Raw genomic sequence first — 20224 nt, forward strand, 5'->3', positions numbered from 1 at the left:
AAGTTCCAGCCAAACCCAACCATTTGCCTTTCCACAAACATATTCATACCAACGTTTCCTGTCTTTGCCTTCGTCCGTGATGTTCATTTCACCCTCCCCACAATTTCAGCCTGTCCCGAATCCCACCTGTGCTTCAAAGCCCAGATCAAAAGCAACCACTTCCTACAGCTTGCCTTCTCCAGTCCTTCCACTGACAAGGCCTTCCTTCTCTGAACCCCAGCATCCCATTTGGCACTGCAGTGGTCTGAGCACACACAGTCCCATTACTACACGGGTAGGCAGGGCATTAATGCATTTATCTTTGTTTGCCCCACAAGGGCTGTCTTCTTCCCTTGCTCGCCAACGGCACACGGCGCTTGCAGAACAAAGAAGGACCCACAGGTCTGCAGTGGACAAAGATGGCTTCTATTCAAATGTCTAACAGAATCAACTGGAAACAAAACTTGTCAAATGAAGTGTATTTAAGAGGCTAAATAATCATGCCATCGGTGTGTCTTATTCTCAGGACACTGTGTACTTCTTATCATCCTATAGGCAAATTAACTCCAGAATAATAACAATCTCTCCTTTTGGTATGTAAGTAAATCAGAAATTTTCAAAACGGAATTACTGAGCTTTTGCAGTTACATTCAACAGAAATGTATGTGGTAAGGAGTTTGGGGGTTTTTGTTTTGTTTTATTTATTTTGAGAGAGACAGAGCACATGCGTGCACACAGGGGAGGGGAAGAGAGAGACAGACAGACAGACACTGCCCCAAGTGGGCTCCACGCTGAAAGCGCAGAGCCCAACATAGGGCTCAGTCTCACTACCGTGAGATCATGGATGACCTGAGCTGAAATCAAGAGCTGGACACTTAACCAACCGAGCCACCCAGGCGCCCCTGGTAAGGAGTTTTAAAAGCCAAGTAAAAGTACTATGTCTTACTTTTACAGTAAAGTAAGTATAAAAATACTTCATGACCCAAAACATGTGATTTGGTTTCACTGCACCTAGCAGATTGACATTTTCGGATACCAGCTCTGCCCAGCTCAAGAGTAAGACATGGTTTCCATACCAAATGCATTCTAGATTTGAGCGAGACAGAATAGAGTTAATAGGGAACTTAGAAATCCTGTTGATAGTAACAGAAAAATACTGGATTTGGTTATAGAATGTTTTCTCCCTTTTATTTTGTGAATGCATATTTACCTATCCTATTTGCAACTTTTAGAGCAGATGTCTGAATTTTAAAATGATAAATAATTCAAATGTCATAACTCCTTTTACATGTACACTCAGCGTCAAGCTTTGCCCTCTCAGGCTCTGTTCCCAAAATAGTCTCAACTCAACCCTGTGGCAGAAGCTGAGATACAGCTGCCAATAGACAGGGGACACCTGCTTCACAGGAGATAATCTATGAAGTAGGCATCCTAAGTTCAATACCTTAAATTCAGGACACTATATGTGCCATTAAATTTTGTTTAGCCTTCTGTACATGAACTCAAGAAATGTGTGTCTTGAGTTTCTTTAAAGAAACTAAATGAAAATAATCCCGTTGCATACAAGGGAAACTTCCACACAAGGTACAAGCTCTACTCCCAGCCTCAGATCCCACCATGCTCCTGTCTACATCCCTGACTCCAGTCAAAAAGCAGGCCCTCTGCTCCATAACTCCACACTGCGCTTTACCACCTCTATGCCTCTGTTCCCAATACTCCTCCCACTTTCAGTACTTTCTTTAATCCTCCTGCCTCGACAATCTCCATACTCTCAGGTTTTACACACACGCACGTGTAAACACACAGCACACTGTTGCCTGTTGAAATCATTCTTGTTCTCTAAACAGGCAAGGTTCCACTCAAAAGTCACCACTCTTCATTAATCTTTCCCAATCTTACTCTACAGCTCCAGCCGAAATGTATCTGTCCTGTCTCTGTGTACGTAACGATTACTTCTGAGCATGTCAGGCCTCCTTCCCCAACATGCCAGCCTCTGGAGAACAAGATCTTGCTCGTTGGTAAAATCCCTGTGCAGAGCACAATGCTGTGAGTGCAGAAAGCGTTTCTGCTTTTTTAACTGAAAAGTCTTCTTTTGTGAGTATGACAATACAGGAAATTAGCACGAAACTCAAACTAGAGTGTCTTATTTCTTACTCCCACCTCTGTATTCTACTCTGCTCAGATGATGAAAAGCCTACTTCACTAGCCATTTATAAACATTAATTTTCTCTTAGTAGCTTGAACTGAAGACAAGGGAAATGTGAATTACTTGCCTGATACCATGTATGTTTTTGATTGCATAGCTTATTTCTCTTCGTAATTCTTTCTCATTGAACTCCATCTGCAGAAGCAAAATGAGCCACAGTTAAAACACTTAATTCCTTTGAATAATAATATTGTTGAATATTAAAATATGAGGATAACTTGAATTAGTTATTAATAAATGTATACTATGTCTTTCCTAACCTAAACCCAGATGGTCAAAACATCTGTTTATATAAAGTTCAAGGCAACGTAGAACATTGGAGATTTCTGAGAGTTTTAGTGCAGTGGATTTTAACTCTCTTATAGATAGGAGTACTATGCATAAAAGATGCCTTCTGCACATAAATCTGGCCATTCATTTGAAATATACAATACTTCATTCTTTTGCTGAATGTAGTAAATGTATTCACAGACAAATGCATAAATAAGTGTCACCTGACATGCAACAGCAGTCCAGCTGTGCTGAGATTAACAATGGCTGTCTTTTCTCCCTGGCCATTTTAACCACCTGCATTCAAGCCCTCTTTACAAGAGGAAATTAATAATATTTTACCAATCCAATGCAGGACAGATTGCTGCATAAAAATTTCCCAGAAGCTTTAGGTACTTTAAATTTACTTGGAATTAAGATCAAAGTGTCATGGAGCTTAGACCTAAAAGGGATATCAGAGCACATTTGGTTCAGCCTTTTACCTCTCAGATTTGGCTTCTCCAGCCTGTCTATCCATTTCCCCCCTCACACTTTATACCACAGAACGATAAATTGCTTTAGTTCCCTACCCACACCCTGTGGCCCACAGCTCAGCCTTTACCGTTCCTCCCTTCTGTCTGGAACAATTCCAGCCCCAAACCTTCTCCTGCTTCACTAGTTGCTCATCCTTCTAAACTCAGCTCAGAAGCCAGGCTCCGTCATGCACTCACACAGGGATCAGGTCCGTAGGCTGTGTTTCCATAGCACCTTGTACTGAAGTTTATCACTTTACTTAGCACATTTTAACGAAACTATTTACCCATTTCCCTCCCACACCAAGATATAAGCACCCTCCTCTGTATATGAAGCAAGGAGCATAGTCTCTAAAACTATTCAGCTGTCTATTGGGCAATCCAAACTAAACATATCCAAAACAAAATTCTTGGTTCATACCTCTACACAAACTCAGGTTTTATTCAGTTTCCCTCATCAGATGGGCACTAACATTTGCTGTTGTGCAAGCCAAAACCTTAGGGGTCATCCTGAATCTTCTCTTTCTTGCATCCCCCATATCAATCCAAGCCCTACTGACCCTACCACCAAAATCACAAATCCATCCACTTCTCTCTATCCTCTCTTCTGAAGCATTTTGACTATGAAGCTAAGAAGATTAAGTTTCAGGGCTTGTCTCTTGCATAAGCACCTTCCAAGACCCTGTGCCTGTGTATTTATAATTTTGTATTCTTCTTCTTCAACATCCCCCCCCCAAAAAAAAAAAACTGTATAAACGTTAGGCCCCACAGAAAGTGGATTCCTCCCGCTCTGGCTGTACTGGTGAACTTACCTTACTTGTCTCCCTGAAACAACTCTTGCCCCTTTACAATCCAGCCTGCAAAGCATTCCTTTCAAAATCATCAACCAAATAGGGTCCACCTTTTCTTAAAACTCTCCCCTAATTTCTGTTAAATGTAAATGCCTCACTGCAACCTGGAAGGCCCTACGTAAACTGGGAGCTTCCTTCCTCTAAATCCATGGCATGCCCGCTCCCCTTCCTCAGCTCTGCCCGAGCTTCATCTATTCCTTACCCACTGTACAGACGCTTGCTTTAGGGCCTCATCCTCGGCTGCTTGCCTTGAATGACCCTCTTCCCCGAGATCCTTACAGCTGACCTCTTCATGCCATTCTGATCATGCTTTCAGTGTCCCCTACTCAGAGAGACCTTGCCTGAAACATCCCATCAAAAGTGGCTCACCCAACCCCTCTAACATTATGTTACATAATAACACTTGATGTTTTCTTACCTTGCCTATCTGTAAAAATTTTCTGCCACTCCCCACCAGACAGTGCCTCTGTCTTGATCACTGGCATCGAGAATTTTGGCACAGAATAGGTGCTCAAGAAATATTTTTAAATTAATTAGACAACAAATAAATATCATAGGAACTCAGTTAGTACTTGTTGAAATACGTTGAAATGTTGCTAGATCCCATTAAATACAATCAGAACCATCAGTAAGAAAATACTTCTCTCCTAAATTTCATCACCTGAGTATGGAGATTTTTGTTCAAAAAACTCTCTTAGTCCCATATCACTCACATAACATTTTACGAATAGTTATATAGAATAGAACATGGAAACGAAATGAAGTGAAAGGGAAAAAAAATAATATTTGGTACAAACCTTTACTATCTCAAAAGGAAAGCGTTCATGGAAAATACGGTTAATTTTAGCCCCTCCTGAGAGCTCCAGCGTATCTACTTGATCCCCTGACCCTTCAATTCTCTTCTCGAAGTCCACAGCAAATTGCTGAACCATCCTATAATTGTAAAAGAGAAATAAATTCAAGTTAAAGTTATAAGGCTTTGCATTTCTCATTCCAATTTGCTGTGGTTATCCCTTAGAGTCCTTTTCCTAGTGTTCTTAGTGGCACCTACTGGCAGAATGATCCCTGCACTCAAAAATGTAACTATATGAAATACATGCTATCAAAATTTATTTGAGGTGTATAATTAAAATATATGTCTTAAATATCTATGTCATTAGATGCATTCTGTCCAATTAGCTGAAATCATAAAATGGTATTTAAAAATACTTAAAATAAGTATACTTAAAATACTTAAAAATACTTAAAATAAGAATCTAAGTTAAACAATAAAACTGCATAGAAGAATCAAAATGAATCACACTCATCTAATGTCCTAACTGCTCCAGCTGAGCCCCCTCATTACCCTGTGAGCTACTCTCTTCCCCACCCCCAGGATCACAGACCTCTCGAAGCCAGAACAATGCAAATTTGTGACCACCATCCCCTCCACAACTAGCTCTAGCCTTGTTTTTCAAGGATTCCCCACATTTTAATAATAAAAGTAAAACTCCTGAAGTCATCACCCAAGATTCTCCGTGGTCTGGCCCTGGAACTCCATCTCTCACTACTAGTCCGCATTCACCTCTAAGCCAATCATAAAGAAGCAATTGGCAGCTCCCTACATGCACCACGTCTCTGTGCTTCTACACCTGTTTTCCTTTCTGCTCAGAATACCATTTTCTCTGCCGCTTGCTTCCTTGCCTGGCTTATTTTTCTGTCCCTCAAGACTCAGGTCAAGCATCAGTGTTTAGGAAAACTTCCGTGACCCTATCCACCACCCCTCCTCACTGCCATCAGACGAAGGGCCTCTCCTCTGTTTCTTCAGCTTATTTTCAGCATAGTGCTTAGCAGAGAACATCACCACTGTTCACTTATCGGTCTCTCTCCTAAGGGCAAGGACCATGCATTTCATTGATCTCTCCCTTCTCAATATGAGAGGTACTCAATAACTTCAATGAAGGAATGAATTAAGGTGGTTGGTAAAAAACAAAGAAATATAGGGAGAAAATAACCACTTATATTTGTGATTACTAAATTTAGAAACTAATTTTGATATACTAGTACTACTTCCAAATTTAAAATTTCATAGGAAAAAATTCAAACCATCTAAAACTCGTACTTTTTATTCTCTTTTAACGAAATCCTGGATAAATTAAAATTGCAAATTATTCAGGCCACAAAATTCAGAATATAATTTGATGTAGCTATGTTTACACATATGCCAACATTGCCAATGTTAAGCTAATTTTTAACCACCTGAGAAGGTATAGACATGACACATGCACTGAAACCTTGGGAAATTTTAGAAAATTTACCTCCGGCCACTCCTTTCCTCATACCCTACACTCCAGCCCCCTGGCCCACTACAACAAACCATACCCGAGTTCGCACTATTCTCTGGTCCTCCTCTTCCATCTGACAAACTCTTCCCATACATCAGTGTCTCATTAAATATCTTGTTCTCCGTGAACTCACAACCTTCCTCACCTGTAACTGCTTCCTCAGCTGGGCTCCCTTAACATTTTATACTTACCAGAAATACGGCATTTATCAGATTTTAACACAGTTGCTTATAGATCTGTTTCCCTCTTTCTATTGTGGCCTCTTCTTGAGGTCAAAAGTCTTTCCAGTAGGTATCAGAGAACCAGACACCAAGTGAAACACAAAGAGATGAGAGGAAAGCAAGAAGAGAGGTAGGCAGAAAGGGGAGAATGAAAGGAGAAAGGGAGAGAGGAAGGAACTGATTAGCTCCCTACAAGGGAAGAATCTAGATATAGAAAAGTCTGTAATCTGAGTCCAATGGAGTCAGAGGCAAGACCAGCATTTGTAAGGAGAATAGTTTCAGGTGGATGTTAAGATAATGACCTACGGCTTACACAGAAATAGCTTTCTTTTCTCTGTAACTTGAAGAGTTTTTATAGGAGCTTAACCAAAGCCAGGAATAAAAAAAAAAAAAAAACAACTAGGAAAGAGTTGAATCCACTCTTTCCTCTGTATGATCCTATAATATTTTTAAATAGGGAAACATAGAATGTTGCATTAAAATCTTACTTAAATAATTTGAGCATTTAGAAATATCTCTACAAAGACAGGAATTATGTCATGAATTTTAAACATCAAATGAAGGGGGGGTGTATCTTGATCAAGCCTGCACAGGAAGAAGGGGGCCATAAGAGGTGGCAAGCATTATCTTTGTAAATGGACTTAGGATGTTCTAGAATATCAGCTGGGCAGGAAGTCTTCTGGTCGAGAGGAACCTGACCTAAGTTGCAGCACAGGAATAAAAAGGCAGGTGAGGCTAGGAAGGGCCAAAAAAAGAGAATAAAGATAAAAGGCACAGGAGCTGGCAATTCTCTAACAACTCTGCTGCACCACCTGAGACCTCTCAGGGATAAACCTAGTAATCCAAGGGTAAGATGGAAAGACCATGAAGGAGTAAAAAGATACGTGGCAGTTTTCACATTTGTATTTTTAAACAGCTACATTAAAATCATAACCGAAAAGGAAAAAGAAATCTAAATGTGCCCTTATTGTCCATACTTTATTATTAAAGCCTTGGTTCTCATTCCACTGAAAAATGCACACGGATAAATCATGTGAAATGACTAAAATAATAAAAAGATAATAAGTACGAGTGACATCAATAGAAAGAGTTGTACAATACAAATGACATTTTCAACAGGACCTTTGTCCACTTCTAAGGACTAAGAGGAAAAACGCTGCTGAGTTATCATTATTGGTTTTACTCATTTTTGGAATCCAGTTATAAAAGTACAATGAAATTGGACATGGGGATGAATAATTGGTAAATTTATAGTAAGAGAGGAAGATCCACAATTATTCTTCAAGACCACATAAAGACCTAAGGCCCATTGTCTAACATGCACCAAGTGTCATATACTTGGTTCTTCTGTTACACCTAGAAAATAGCATGACAAACAGACTGAGGCAAAAGCAAACTGAAATTAGTTTCAAATGCTGAACAAGGGAAGGGAAAGGTGACTCACTGCAACAACGCTTTGGTCTTCCTGGTGGGGTCTTCGGGCTTGAAGTTTTTATGGGCTTCCACTTCATGTTCAATGGAGAGCAACTGTCCCTGTAGTTTGTTCCTGAAGTTCGGCAGGGTATCTCGAATGTGGTTGGTAAGTTGCTAAATAAAACAAAACAAAATCGTACAGATATAACAGATTAAAGATTAACTCATGAGATAAAAATTGACCTTTACTGTTTCCCTAATCATTCAAAACTTAGAAGAGACTAACTCTGTAGGTAAATAATGAGAAGAAGCTCCAGTTCTCTCCTCCATGGCCTTAAGGACATGCTCAAAATGCCTTCAGTTGGAGTCACTCACTTGGGCTACCTCTTTATGCCTGGAAACACCCTTGTTAAAATGCACACAATGTTAATAATGAGGCTGCCTAATAACATTTTTGCATGAATTAATATATCAGATGGAACCTTAAGTTAGAATTTAGTTAGAAATGAAGGAATTGGGGACTTCTAGGTGCTGCTGGATGTTTTCAGGACCATACTGGTGGAACTCATAGGTACCTGTCAGTTGTTAACTTCTAAACTCTGCAGCTCAGACAGTGTTTCCTCTTGCCCTGCCTCTAGCACCAGTGCAGTGGTGGGTGTTCAGGGGCTTCTGCCTTTAGCGGTTTTCATATTAAAGCTCCATGACTAGCAAAGGAAAGCTCTCTCTGCTGCTGCTGCTGCTATCTCTACCTAACCATCCACTTGGTTTCGCCGCTGAAGGTCATCTGCTGGCACCTCCAGCTCAGCAGGGTGAAAAATTCTCTGAGAGATTGTCTATGAGTACATGATTAACTAAGAAAAAAGCTTAATTAGGAAAAAAGAAAATTAATTAAGAAAAAAGGGCACCTGGGTGGTTAAGTCGGTTAAGCATCTAACTCTTAGATTTTGGCCCAGGTCATTATCTCATGGTCGTGAGATTGAGCCCCACATGGGGCTCTGTGCTGTGTGTGGGGCCTGCTTATGATTCTCTCTTCCTTTTCCTCTCCCCTTCCCCCACTCATGTGCACCCACATTCGCTCACTCTCTCTCTCTCTCAAAAAAAAATGTGGGGTATAAACCCAGATTGGCTAGCTCTCTGCCTCATGTTCTTTCTATTACAATGCAGTTAAGCAAAAATCTGAATTAAAAGAAAAGAAAAAAAGATAATCTTCTTGAATCAGTTAATAAACTTGGAATTAAAAGAAAAAGAGAATGTCAACTTCACAGAAATGCAGGAAAAAGACTAATAAATTAAAAGTAAGAGGAATTGGGGAGCCTGGGTGGCTCAGTCAGTTGGGTGTCCAACTTCAGCTCAGGTTATGATTTCACATTTTGTGAGTTTGAGCCCCACTTTGGGCTCTCTGCGAGGAGCCTGCTTTGGCCCCTCTGTCTCCCTCTCTTTCTGCCTTGCCTCTCTCTCTTTTTCTCTCAAAAAAAAAAACATTAAAAAAAGTAAGGGGAATAAATATTCCCAGACTGACTGAAGAAACCATCTTAATCATTTTTTATGTTTATCTGAGGTTACTATACTTATTTAATTGTTGATAGTTCGTAACTATATTATACCTTTGCACACAGTATGATGTATGTTATTACCCAGCATGTGCTATTGTTATAGCTCTGAAGCAGAATGTAGAGGACTGCATTCCCAGTAGCAACATCACAAACCCCCAAGTCTAAGAGTAACAGTAACCACGAGAAACCAGTAGCCACCTGTCTGCCATGTGAGTGGTAAATGATAAAAACACATGGTTTCCACTTTTTGCTTCTTAGATATCTCAACAGCAAAGCAACACTGTGGACCACTCTTAGATTCCTAAAAAACTTCTTTCCTTGGCTTTTGTGGCCCTAGATCCTAACATTTATGGATGTACCTTCTTCATCTCCGTTGCCAAGTCATCTCCCTCCACCAGACCTGTAAATACCAACATTCCTCAAATCTGATTCCTAATCTTCTTTGTTCACACTCTGTTCTTTCCTAAAGGAATCTTATTCCACCCATAGCTTTAATAAATATCCAAACAACTGTGACTACCAAGGTGTTATCTACAGACCAGACGTTTTATTTTTGCTATAGGCATATGTATTAGACCATGGACTTTACTTCTCTTAGATGTGTCAATGACACCTCAACCCCAGCATGTCTGAAATCAAGCACCTAATCTTCCTTTCAGAGCTCTCCATCTTGGAGACATCATAACAACCTGGGAACTTGGAGGTTATCTTTGACTTCATCTCTCTATCACTCACCAAAGCTAATCTACCACCAAGTTCTTGATTTTCCTAAACATTTCTCAATTCTGTTTTTTTTCATCTTCACTGGCCCTAACCAAGACCAAGCTACTATCATTTCTCATTTTGACTCCTAACTTCTCATGTCTAGTCTTGATCTTCCTACCTGCAACTTCCATGATCATTGTTAATCCACAAATACAAGTGTGTAATTTGCCTATTCAGATGTCTTAAATGACTCCCTACTGCTCTTAGGATAAGAACAAAAATCTTTAACTTGCCTACAAACATTACAGGATCCAGCCTCTGCCTACTTCTCCAAATTCATCTCTTATAACTCACTCCCTCATTCTCTGCCCTCCAGCCATAATGACATTGAATTCCTCAAAAGTGTCATGTTCTGTTCCAGTTTTTCACCATAGAAACTGTTCCCCAGGGCCCAAGGTACTGGTGCACACAGTGAATCAGCCATAAAAGTATCCTATTTTCAAACAGTTTGAAGATCCCTGAAGCAGTAAAAAAGAAGGTGATTATCCAAGAAATGAGAGATCTTCAGTACAAAATTCATTCAGTTTTCAGTCATCCAGAATCCAATTATGTCATAATTTAGGGGTCATTTGTAAAACAAAATGGCCAATCATATTCTTTCTATTTTTCTAGTATTCACAACCTAATTTATTTCCAACCTTATCTTCCTAATCATCCTAATGATTTTTCTCTAAGATTTTTTTCAGTTTATTTGTGTTTTTCATAGATAAATCCAGGCATGAAAGTAATAATCTAAAGACAGTTTTACCAATACTAAATATATTTGTGGACTATTAGGGTTTTTGCATGACAAACTAATGTTCTTTCTCTAAAATACATTCATTCATATTTGTTAAATGACACAAGCACAGCACCACCTCATGGCTTCTAAATACTCATCTACCCATAAGTAAAAAGCACAAATTTTACATTAGTCTATGTTATGTCACAAAAAATAGAAGTATACCACTGCCTGTTTTTTTTTTTTCCTAAAACTTGTTCAATTGTTTTGCCTAAATGGTTCAGGTCCAATGTCACAAGTAGCCTGCTATTGTGTTAGTCTCTACTGACACCTTCTAGGAGCAAACAATCAGAACATGCAATAATGACTTGATTAATTGACTGTTAAAACTCATAAATAAAAGTTAAAGCATATCTTATAATTCTGTTGGTGAGAACAGCTGCTCACCATTTGGTCAATGTAATCAAAACTCAGGGAGGAAGCCCTGCACTCACTAAGGATGATGCTTAACTTCCCCAGGAGATGGAGAATATATGGAAAAAAAAAAAGTAAAAAGTAAATGTACTGAGGTTTTATGGAAGAAGTATGTAAGCGCATGGAATGTTGGAAGATGGGGACCCAAGTCTATCTGTGCAGAGAAAGGGGTTAATCTGGAAAAACTTCTTAGATGAATGGAGATCAATGAGCTTACAAGGATTTCTAACTTAGGGAAATCTAAGCTAACTATTACATGTTGACATTTTGAAACCAGATCCCAACAAATCAACCTTTCAGAAATATACAAGTTTAATTTCTTAAGATAACTACATATTGTGAGTAAAATGGGCGCTGATGTATACCCTTGTTTACTGTTCCTAAATAAGTATATACTTCTGCTTTGAGCAGTATTATTTGAATAACATTAAAGCAGATTCTACTCACTGAGAACAGTAGGAATGTGGAACTAAATATTTACATTCATTTTTTAATTCATATCATTTAAGCTGAATGTCTTATTTTGGAAAAAAATGAATATTAAAATGAAATACGAATTCTAATAGTGACTTACATATTTCATAATTGTTCTTGTTGCTTGAGAAAACATTTTTACCTGATTCAGGACCTTCTGCAGGTGTGGGGTCCCCATCCTATCAGCAATATGTCTGTAAGCTGGGTGTGAGAGGAAAAATTTCCTTTCCGCCAACATGGCAGCCTTAATGTCCTTCTTCCCATCTATGTCCTTCTGGCTTCTGTTTACCACCCCCACGTAACCTGAAACACAACACATACAATGGGGTTTGGAATACTTTTTGTTGTTTATTCTGGGAAGATTTCAAGGCTCTTGAGGCTGAATAAGCCAGGCAAAATTATTTTTAAGGACTGAAGAATTGAACCCTTTATGAACTCAGTTTGAGACACCAGTATTTAACAAAGGCTGGTTCGTGTGGCTAATGATAATTTCTTAGCATTAACACAATAATGTCTTTTGCCCTTAAAAGCTCTGTACATTTTAATACAGTGTGTCTCTTAGCAGTTTTGTCATATGGTGGGCAAGTAAATAAGTCACACTTAGAACAGTATATATTTATGCAGTCTATGATGAATATTTATACCCCCCTTCAAACCCTTCCTTTTCCTGTTTTCCTATTCCTATTATTTTAAGAAATAGTTCTCCTATTGGATCATTTTTAATATATCACTTGGGAACATTATGCCACTCCATAAAAAGTATAACTAATCATGAATACATTATTCCTCACAACTGTGAAGGCATAAAGCCAAGCTTTGCATTGGTTTCCCAATCATTTCTCTGCTACATCATCAAAGCAAATCCTGTATAGGACACAGTACATTACCCCTGCGAAGAGGCAGAAGCTTGTTCTCCAGAACATCCCTGGCATCTGTTCCTTCATCCATAAGATCCAATTTGGTGATGACTCCAATGGTTCTTAAACCTGTAGCACAAACCAACCCACTTTATTACACAGTATGCAGAAGACTAACAAATTTTAGAGACATATATGTCCCAAGACTAAATGCAAGGTACTCATATTTCTGGTCCTTTTCCTGTTCCTCTCTCTTATTTTGTTTTCTGATCCACTGATATCCCAGTCTGGTAGATTTTGATGTGATGAACAGGAGAGTTTTAAAATTACCCATCCAGGGGCACCTGGGTGGCTCAGTTGGTTAAGCATCCAACTCTTGGTTTGGGCTCAGGTCGTGCATGATCTCACAGTTTGTGAGTTCGAGCCCTGCATAACAGGCTCTGCGCTGGTGGCACAAAGCTTGCTTGGGATTCTCTCTCTCTCTCTCTCTCTCTCTCTCTCTCTCTCTCTGTCTCTCTTCTTCTTCTCTCTGCCCCTCCCTCTCTCTATCTCAAACATAAATAAACATTTAAGATAAAATAAAATAAAACCACCCATTCATAATATCACCACAATAATTTTAAATATATGAGTTTATTTTTGTACCATGTATATATGGAAACTATACACTTAAAATTTTCCTCCAAGGTCCTGCACATGATATGGGTGCTTTAATTTTTTTATGTATTACTTTACTGAAAACAAACAAGTAGGCTACACATGGACCAATGAAGAGAGTGTATCATAAATCAAAGCTGATTATTGATCCATTTCTGAGCACTTGACACACAAATTATAAGAAAATTAGGTATAGGATAGTGTCATCACTAAGAATAAAGTTTCAAGTCTCACAGCATTCCCTGTTCCTCAGAAAAAAAAATATGACTTAACAGAAAGAAGACCAAACTAGGAATCCTGAGGCTTGGATTCTAGTCTCAAGGAAAGTCACTTAACTCTCTTCTCTGGGTCTCAGTTTTCTTCATCTATAATATAAAGAGTTGGAAACCACAATTTCCAAGGTATAAAATAAAATAACGTAATAAAATAATGTAAAAACCTAGACATTTTACGTAGCACACCAGATACATTGTCTTTGCCCATTGCTCCCTTCACTAGATAAAATAAACAATATTTGCCTAGTGATTCAAATCTTTAAGTGCATTCTTTGGACTCCCAGTTAAACATGATAAGGTGAACACACACCTTTATCTTTTTACCTGAAAGCACTCTAAAATGGCTAATATTTATTAGGTCAGCTATGGTTTTACATGCTTTACATGTCTTAAATCATTTACTCTAAAAAAAATCATTTAATCTTAAAAAGGACTCCAACTACTATTTTTTTAAGATGAGGAAACTAAGGCAGGAAGAGATTAAGTAACTTTCTCAAGGTCATACATGGGTCTAGGCATCCAGAACCCATGCAATATACTGCCTCTCATAATAAAAAGAATTTTAAAAATAAAAAACGTTTAAAACAAGAAAGTAAAAAAAAAAATGGGAGAGAACTGAAGAAAAATTTTGAAACTGGAAACCCAGCAGGATGACTGCTAACTAACTTAACAGATTAGCCTAAGAGGAAAACTGCATCCAAGAAAGCCAATGACAGGAGAAGCCCAGAAGCTGGATAATTTACATCACAGCCTCTCAGAAAGGTTCAGGGAAACGAATAGCTCTGACAATAATGGAGAGCAGTGGTGGCAGCTGAGGCTGAAAACAAGAGCGCTGGATGAAAGCAGTTAAGATTTCCATGGATAACACAGCTAAAAGCCACCCTGGTCCATCTTGGCAGGAGAGCACAGATTTACTCTCTGGAAACACTGAACTATGGAAAACTGAACTAATGGGCACCTGGCCCAGTTCGAGGGCGTCAGGTATTAAAAGAGGGTGATTAAGTGAAATTCCACATACTGAATGGCGAGACCTCTCTCCTCAGTCCAGTTTAAGAAAAAGCTGGATGGCAGAATTTAACCCCCCAAGCAGGAAACTGGAACAACTCGGTCTGGGGAAATTTACCATTCTAAGAGGAAAACATAGATATTGAAATTCAGAGGAACTCTGATCAAGACAGCCCAATAAATCATCCTACTGCAAAGCCTCTAACTCCTTTGGCTAAGCACACCCACAGAGAGTTTCCAATCATCTATTACTATTTCACTTTTGAATATAAATCAGTAAGTGTAGGCTACCATCTGTCATCATACAAATTTATTATATTATTGACTATATTCCTTACACTGTACTTTTCATTCATGTGACTTACTTATTTTACCATTCTGTGACATATATAATTGTAGAATCGCTATGTTGTACACCTGAAACTAATACAATATTGTATGTCAACTATGCTTTGATAAAAAATAAATATTAAAAAAAATAATTTTAAACGTGAGTGGATAGCAAGGAGAGTCTTTGAGACCAAAACAAACAAAAGTTGTAAAACAGAACAGGAGAAAACAAAGATAATGCAAAACATGGAAGAAAACTTTATTATTTTTATTAATATCCTCAGAAAGAAAGGAGAGGTCATTGTATTCATTGAATAGGAACAGAATATCATAAAAGGAAACATTCAAACAAACGGAAGAGATTCTCAGTAACTAAAAGTATGAGTAGAAATTTTAAAAAATGTTAGTCGTATGGTTGGAGGACCAAGTTAGAAACTCTTCCAGAAAACAAAAGAAATAGAAGTAAATAATAGAAAAAGAAAAACTTCTTTAAAACTAGAGAAATAATCCAGAAGATCCAATATCGGAATAATTGGCATTCCAGAAAAACAGAGAAGATGAAACAGAAATAATTGGTGGGGTGGGGACATACTATTCAAGAAAATATCTTATAAGTGAAAGATGAAATTATGCATTGAATGAACCCATCAAGTGTCCAACACAATATGAAAAACACACACAATATGGCATATCAGTATAAGATTTCAAATGCTGGCAACAAATGAAATATCCTAATAAGCTCATAATGAACTTAAGGTGAGAGCATGACAAAAGAAAGTTTGGGAATTATTACAGCATCCGACTTCCCAGCAACAAATTGGAAACTAAAACTCAATAGAATGTTGTTTCCAAAATTCTGAGGGTAAAACTATTTCTAGCCTGGAATTCTAAACTATCAATAAATGTGACAGTAGAAAAAGATATTTTCAGACTTGCAGAATATCAAAATATTTTACTTCCATTTCTCTTTTTCTTTGGAAACTACTAAAAGGTGTGGTCCACCAAACATGGGAAGCAAACTGACAGAGAAGTAAAGAGATCTAGGAAGGAAAAATATAATATAACCAAGAAAAGAAGGGACTTTTCAGGATGGTGTGGACCCCAGTACTAGGCTAGAAGAACAATCAATATCTGTTAGAATGAGAGGGCTCAGATTACTGAAAAAATGTGTTTCCCCACCAAGAAAAAAACAATGAAGGTGATAGAATACCTAATGCCTACAATGTTTTAAGGTATTAAAAGATATAGACTCCTGACGGAGAGACGGAGAAAGCACTGGTGATGGATATATAGAAGACTATGCAAACAAACAAAAAGAGAGACAACTATCAACCTTGAAGACAGCAATATCATGTAAGAAAGGAAATGTAATCATAATTGACACATGGCTCAGCTGCAAATGATATTTTCAGAATCATAAATATTTAAATATAATTATATTAGTAGAACACAGGAAGGTAAGTGTATATGTGTATGGTTAGTATAAGTGGGTACGGGAGAGAGACATAAGACAGCTAAATCCTTCTCTACAGTAAAGAGTCAAAAGTGAATATCTAAAAATAAAAAATGAAGAAACAGTAGTATAAACAGATTACACAGAAATATGGATGTAAATACCAAAAGAAAGCTAAAAGGATTGAAAGTGATAGACTCTACAAATCAGTAATCAAGAGTCATGAGGAGTGGGCAAGGGACTAACAGTTTTTGTTAAGCGTGGAACTTATTTTTGGAACTTATTTTTTTAATTATGTATATTTATAATGTAATAAAAATAAAAGTGAAATTTTAAAAGTTTTTTCTTTACTATTCCTTTATTTCTGCAAAGGCAGAGAAGTCTATGCTTAGCGGTGTACTGCAAAGGAGATAGCAAAGGAGATTATTTCTTTTCACATTTAGTTATACAAATAGGCAGCTTAAAAAATAATCAATGAACTCCTGCTGGTGGACTCAAGACCTACACTCAAAAAGCCATTGCCAGAAGAGATTCAAAGGCAGCATGTTTCCAAAGCACTTCACTGGGAATCTAAACACTCAGATAAAAATAATAATAGAGACCATGAATTGAGTCTTGATTATGTGGTGGACATACACTTGAAACAACTCTATGAGATAGGTACTATTATCTCAATTACACAGATGAGGAAGTGAGATTGGGAGAGGAAAAGCACACTTACCTAAAGGCTTACAGAGGGTTTCCTGTCTCACATTTAGGTCTTTCATTCATTTTGAGTTTATTTTTGTGAATGGTGTAACAAAGTAGTCTAGTTTCATCCTTCTGCATGTTGATGTCCAGTTCTCCCAGCACCACTTGCTAAAGAGACTGTCTTTTTTCCATTGGACACTCTTTCCTGCTTTGTCAAAGATTAGTTGGCCATACATATGTGGGTCCAATTCTGGAGTCTCTATTCTATTCCATTGGTCTATGGGTCTGTTTTTGTGTCAATGCCATGCTGTCTTGATGATTACAGCTTTGTAGTAGAGGCTAAAGTCTGGGATTGTGATGCCTCCCACTTTGGTTTTCTTCTTTAATATTACTTTGCCTATTCAGGGTCTTTTGCGGTTCCATACAGGTTTTAGGATTGTTTGTTCTAGCTTTGAGAAGAATGCCAGTGCAATTTTGATTGGGATTGCACTGAATGTGTAGATTGCTTTGGATAGTATTGACATTTTAACAATATTTATTCTTCCAATCCATGAGCACGGAATGTTTTTCCATTTCTTTATATCTTCTTCAATTTCCTTCATAAGCTTTCTATAGTTTTCAGCATACAGATCTTTTACATCTTTGGTTAGATTTATTCCTAGGTATTTTATGATTCTTGGTGCAATTGTGAATGGGATAAGTTTCTTGATTTGTCTTTCTGTTGCTTCATTATTGGTGTACAAAAATGCAACTGATTTCTGTACATTGATTTTATATCCTGCAACTTTGCTGAATTCATGTATCGGTTCTAGTAGACTTTTGGTGGAGTCTGTCGGGTTTTCCATGTATAATATCATGTCATCTGCAAAATGTGAAAGCTTGACTTCATCTTTGCCAATTTTGATGCCTTTGATTTCCTTTTGTTGTCTGATTGCTGATGCTAGAACTTCCAACACTATGTTAAACAACAGCGGTGAGAGTGGACATCCCTGTCACGTTCCTGATCTGAGGAGGAAAGCTCTCAGTTTTTCCCCATTGAAGTTGATATTAGCTGTGGGCCTTTTCATGTATAGCTTTTATGATGTTTAAGTATGTTCCTACTATCCCGACTTTCTTGAGGGTTTTTATTAAGAAAGGATGCTGAATTTTGTCAAATGCTTTTTCTGCATCCATTCACAGGATCATATGATTCTTATTCTTTCTTTTATTATTGTGATGTATCACATTGATTGATTTGCAAATATTGAACCAGGCCTGCAGCCGAGGAATGAATCCCACTTGATCATGGTGAATAATTCTGTTTATATGCTGTTGAATTTGATTTGCTAGTGTCTTGTTGAGAATTTTTGCATCCATGTTCATCACGGATATTGGCCCGTAATTCTCCTTTTTTGTGGGGGTCTCTGTCTGGTTTGAGAATCTAGGTAATGCTGGCTTCATAGAATGAGTCTGGAAGTTTTCCTTCCCTTTCTATTTTTTGGAACAGCTTGAGAAGGATACGTGTTTGCTCTGCTTTAAATGTCTGGTAGAATTCCCCTGGGAAGCCATCTGGCCCAGGACTCTTATTTGTTGGGAGATTTTTGATAACTTATTCAATTTCTTCACTAGTTATTGGTGTGTTCAAATTTTCTATTTCTTCCCATTTGAGTTTCAGTAGTGTGTGGGTGTTTAGGAATTTGTCCATTTCTTCCAGGTTGTCCAGTTTGTTGACATATAATTTTTCATAGTATTGCCTGATAATTGCTTGTATTTCTGAGGGATTGGTTGTAATAATTCCATTTCATTCGTTATTTTATTTATTTGGTTCCTCTGTCTTTTCTTTTTGAGAAGCCTGGCTAGAGGTTTATCAATTTTGTTTATTTTTTCAAAAAACCATCTCTTGGTTTCATTGATCTGCTCTACAGTTTTTTTAGATTCTATATTGTTTATTTCTGCTCTGATCTTTATTATTTCTCTCCTTCTGCTGGGTTTGGGGTGTCTTTGCTGTTCTGCTTCTAGTTCCTTTAGGTGTGCTTTTAGATTTTGTATTTGGGATTTTTCTTGTTTTTGAGATAGGCCTGGATTGCAACGTACTTTCTTCTTAGGACTGCCTTTAATGCATCCCAAAGCATTTGGATTGTTGTATTTTCATTTTCATTCGTTTCCATATATTTTTAAATTTCTTCTCTAATTGCCTGGTTGACCCATTCATTCTTTAGTAGGGTGTTCTTTAACCTCCATGTTTTTGGAGGTTTTCCAGACCTTTTCCTGTGGTTGATTTCAAGTTTCATAGCATTGTGGTCTGAAAGTGTGCATGGTATGATCTCAATTCTTGTATACTTATGAAGGGCTGTTTTGTGACCCAGTAAGTGATCTATCTTGGAGAATGTTCCATGTGCACTCGAGAAGAAAGTATATTCTGTTGCTTTGGGATGCAGAGTTCTAAATATATCTGTCAAGTCCATCTGATCCAATGTATCATTCAGGTCCCTTGTTTCTTTACTGATCCCTGTGTCTAGATGATCTATCAATTGTTGTAAGTGGAGTATTACAGTCCCCTGCAATTACCACATTCTTATCCATAAGGTTGCTTATGTTCGTGATTATTTGTTTTATATATTTGGGGGCTCCCATATTTGGCACGTAGACATTTATAATTGTTAGTTCTTCTTGATGGATAGACCCTGTAATTATTACATAATGCCCTTCTTCATCTCTTGTTACAGCCTTTAATCTAAAGCCTAGTTTGTCCGATATAAGTATGGCTACTCCAGCCTCCTTTTGACTTCCAGCTGCATAATAGATAGTTCTCCATCCCCTCACTTTCAATCTGAAAGTGTCTTCAGGTCTAAAATGAGTCTCTTGTAGACAGCAAATAGATGGGTCTTGTTTTTTTTATCCATTCTGATACCTTATGTCTTTTGGTTGGAGCATTTAGTCCATTTACATTCAACGTTATTATTGAAAGATATGGGTTTAGAGTCATTGTGATGTCTGTATGTTTCATGCTTGTAGTGATGTCTCTGGTACTTTATGGTCCTTGCAACATTTCACTCACAGAATCCCCCTTAGGATCTCTTGTAGGGCTGGTTTAGTGGTGATGAATTCCTTCAGTTTTTGTTTGTTTGGGAAGACCTTTATCTCTCCTTCTATTCTGAATGACAGACTTGCTAGATAAAGGATTCTTGGCTGCATATTTTTCCTGTTCATCACAT

General features: G+C 37.8%; 1 protein-coding gene across 4 annotated transcripts in view; it reads right to left on the reverse strand.

Moving 5' to 3' along the window:
• The window catches only part of DNM3 (dynamin 3), a 559767-nt gene that overhangs the window by 337353 nt on the left and 202190 nt on the right, over nucleotides 1–20224 (reverse strand). For all 4 annotated transcript variants that reach the window (XM_047077325.1, XM_047077324.1, XM_047077323.1 and 1 more), the window contains exons 5-9: nucleotides 12651–12749; nucleotides 11906–12066; nucleotides 7808–7950; nucleotides 4616–4751; nucleotides 2253–2320 (exon numbers count right to left, since the gene is read on the reverse strand). In XM_047077325.1, the coding sequence (XP_046933281.1) occupies nucleotides 2253–2320; nucleotides 4616–4751; nucleotides 7808–7950; nucleotides 11906–12066; nucleotides 12651–12749 (607 nt within the window). The remainder of the gene's footprint in view (nucleotides 1–2252; nucleotides 2321–4615; nucleotides 4752–7807; nucleotides 7951–11905; nucleotides 12067–12650; nucleotides 12750–20224) is intronic.

The sequence above is a fragment of the Lynx rufus genome, unplaced genomic scaffold, assembly GCF_022079265.1.
Source record: "Lynx rufus isolate CCGP_SWC_20201006 ecotype Redwood Valley unplaced genomic scaffold, mLynRuf1.p SCAF_15, whole genome shotgun sequence".
NCBI classification, from domain to species: Eukaryota; Metazoa; Chordata; class Mammalia; order Carnivora; family Felidae; genus Lynx; species Lynx rufus.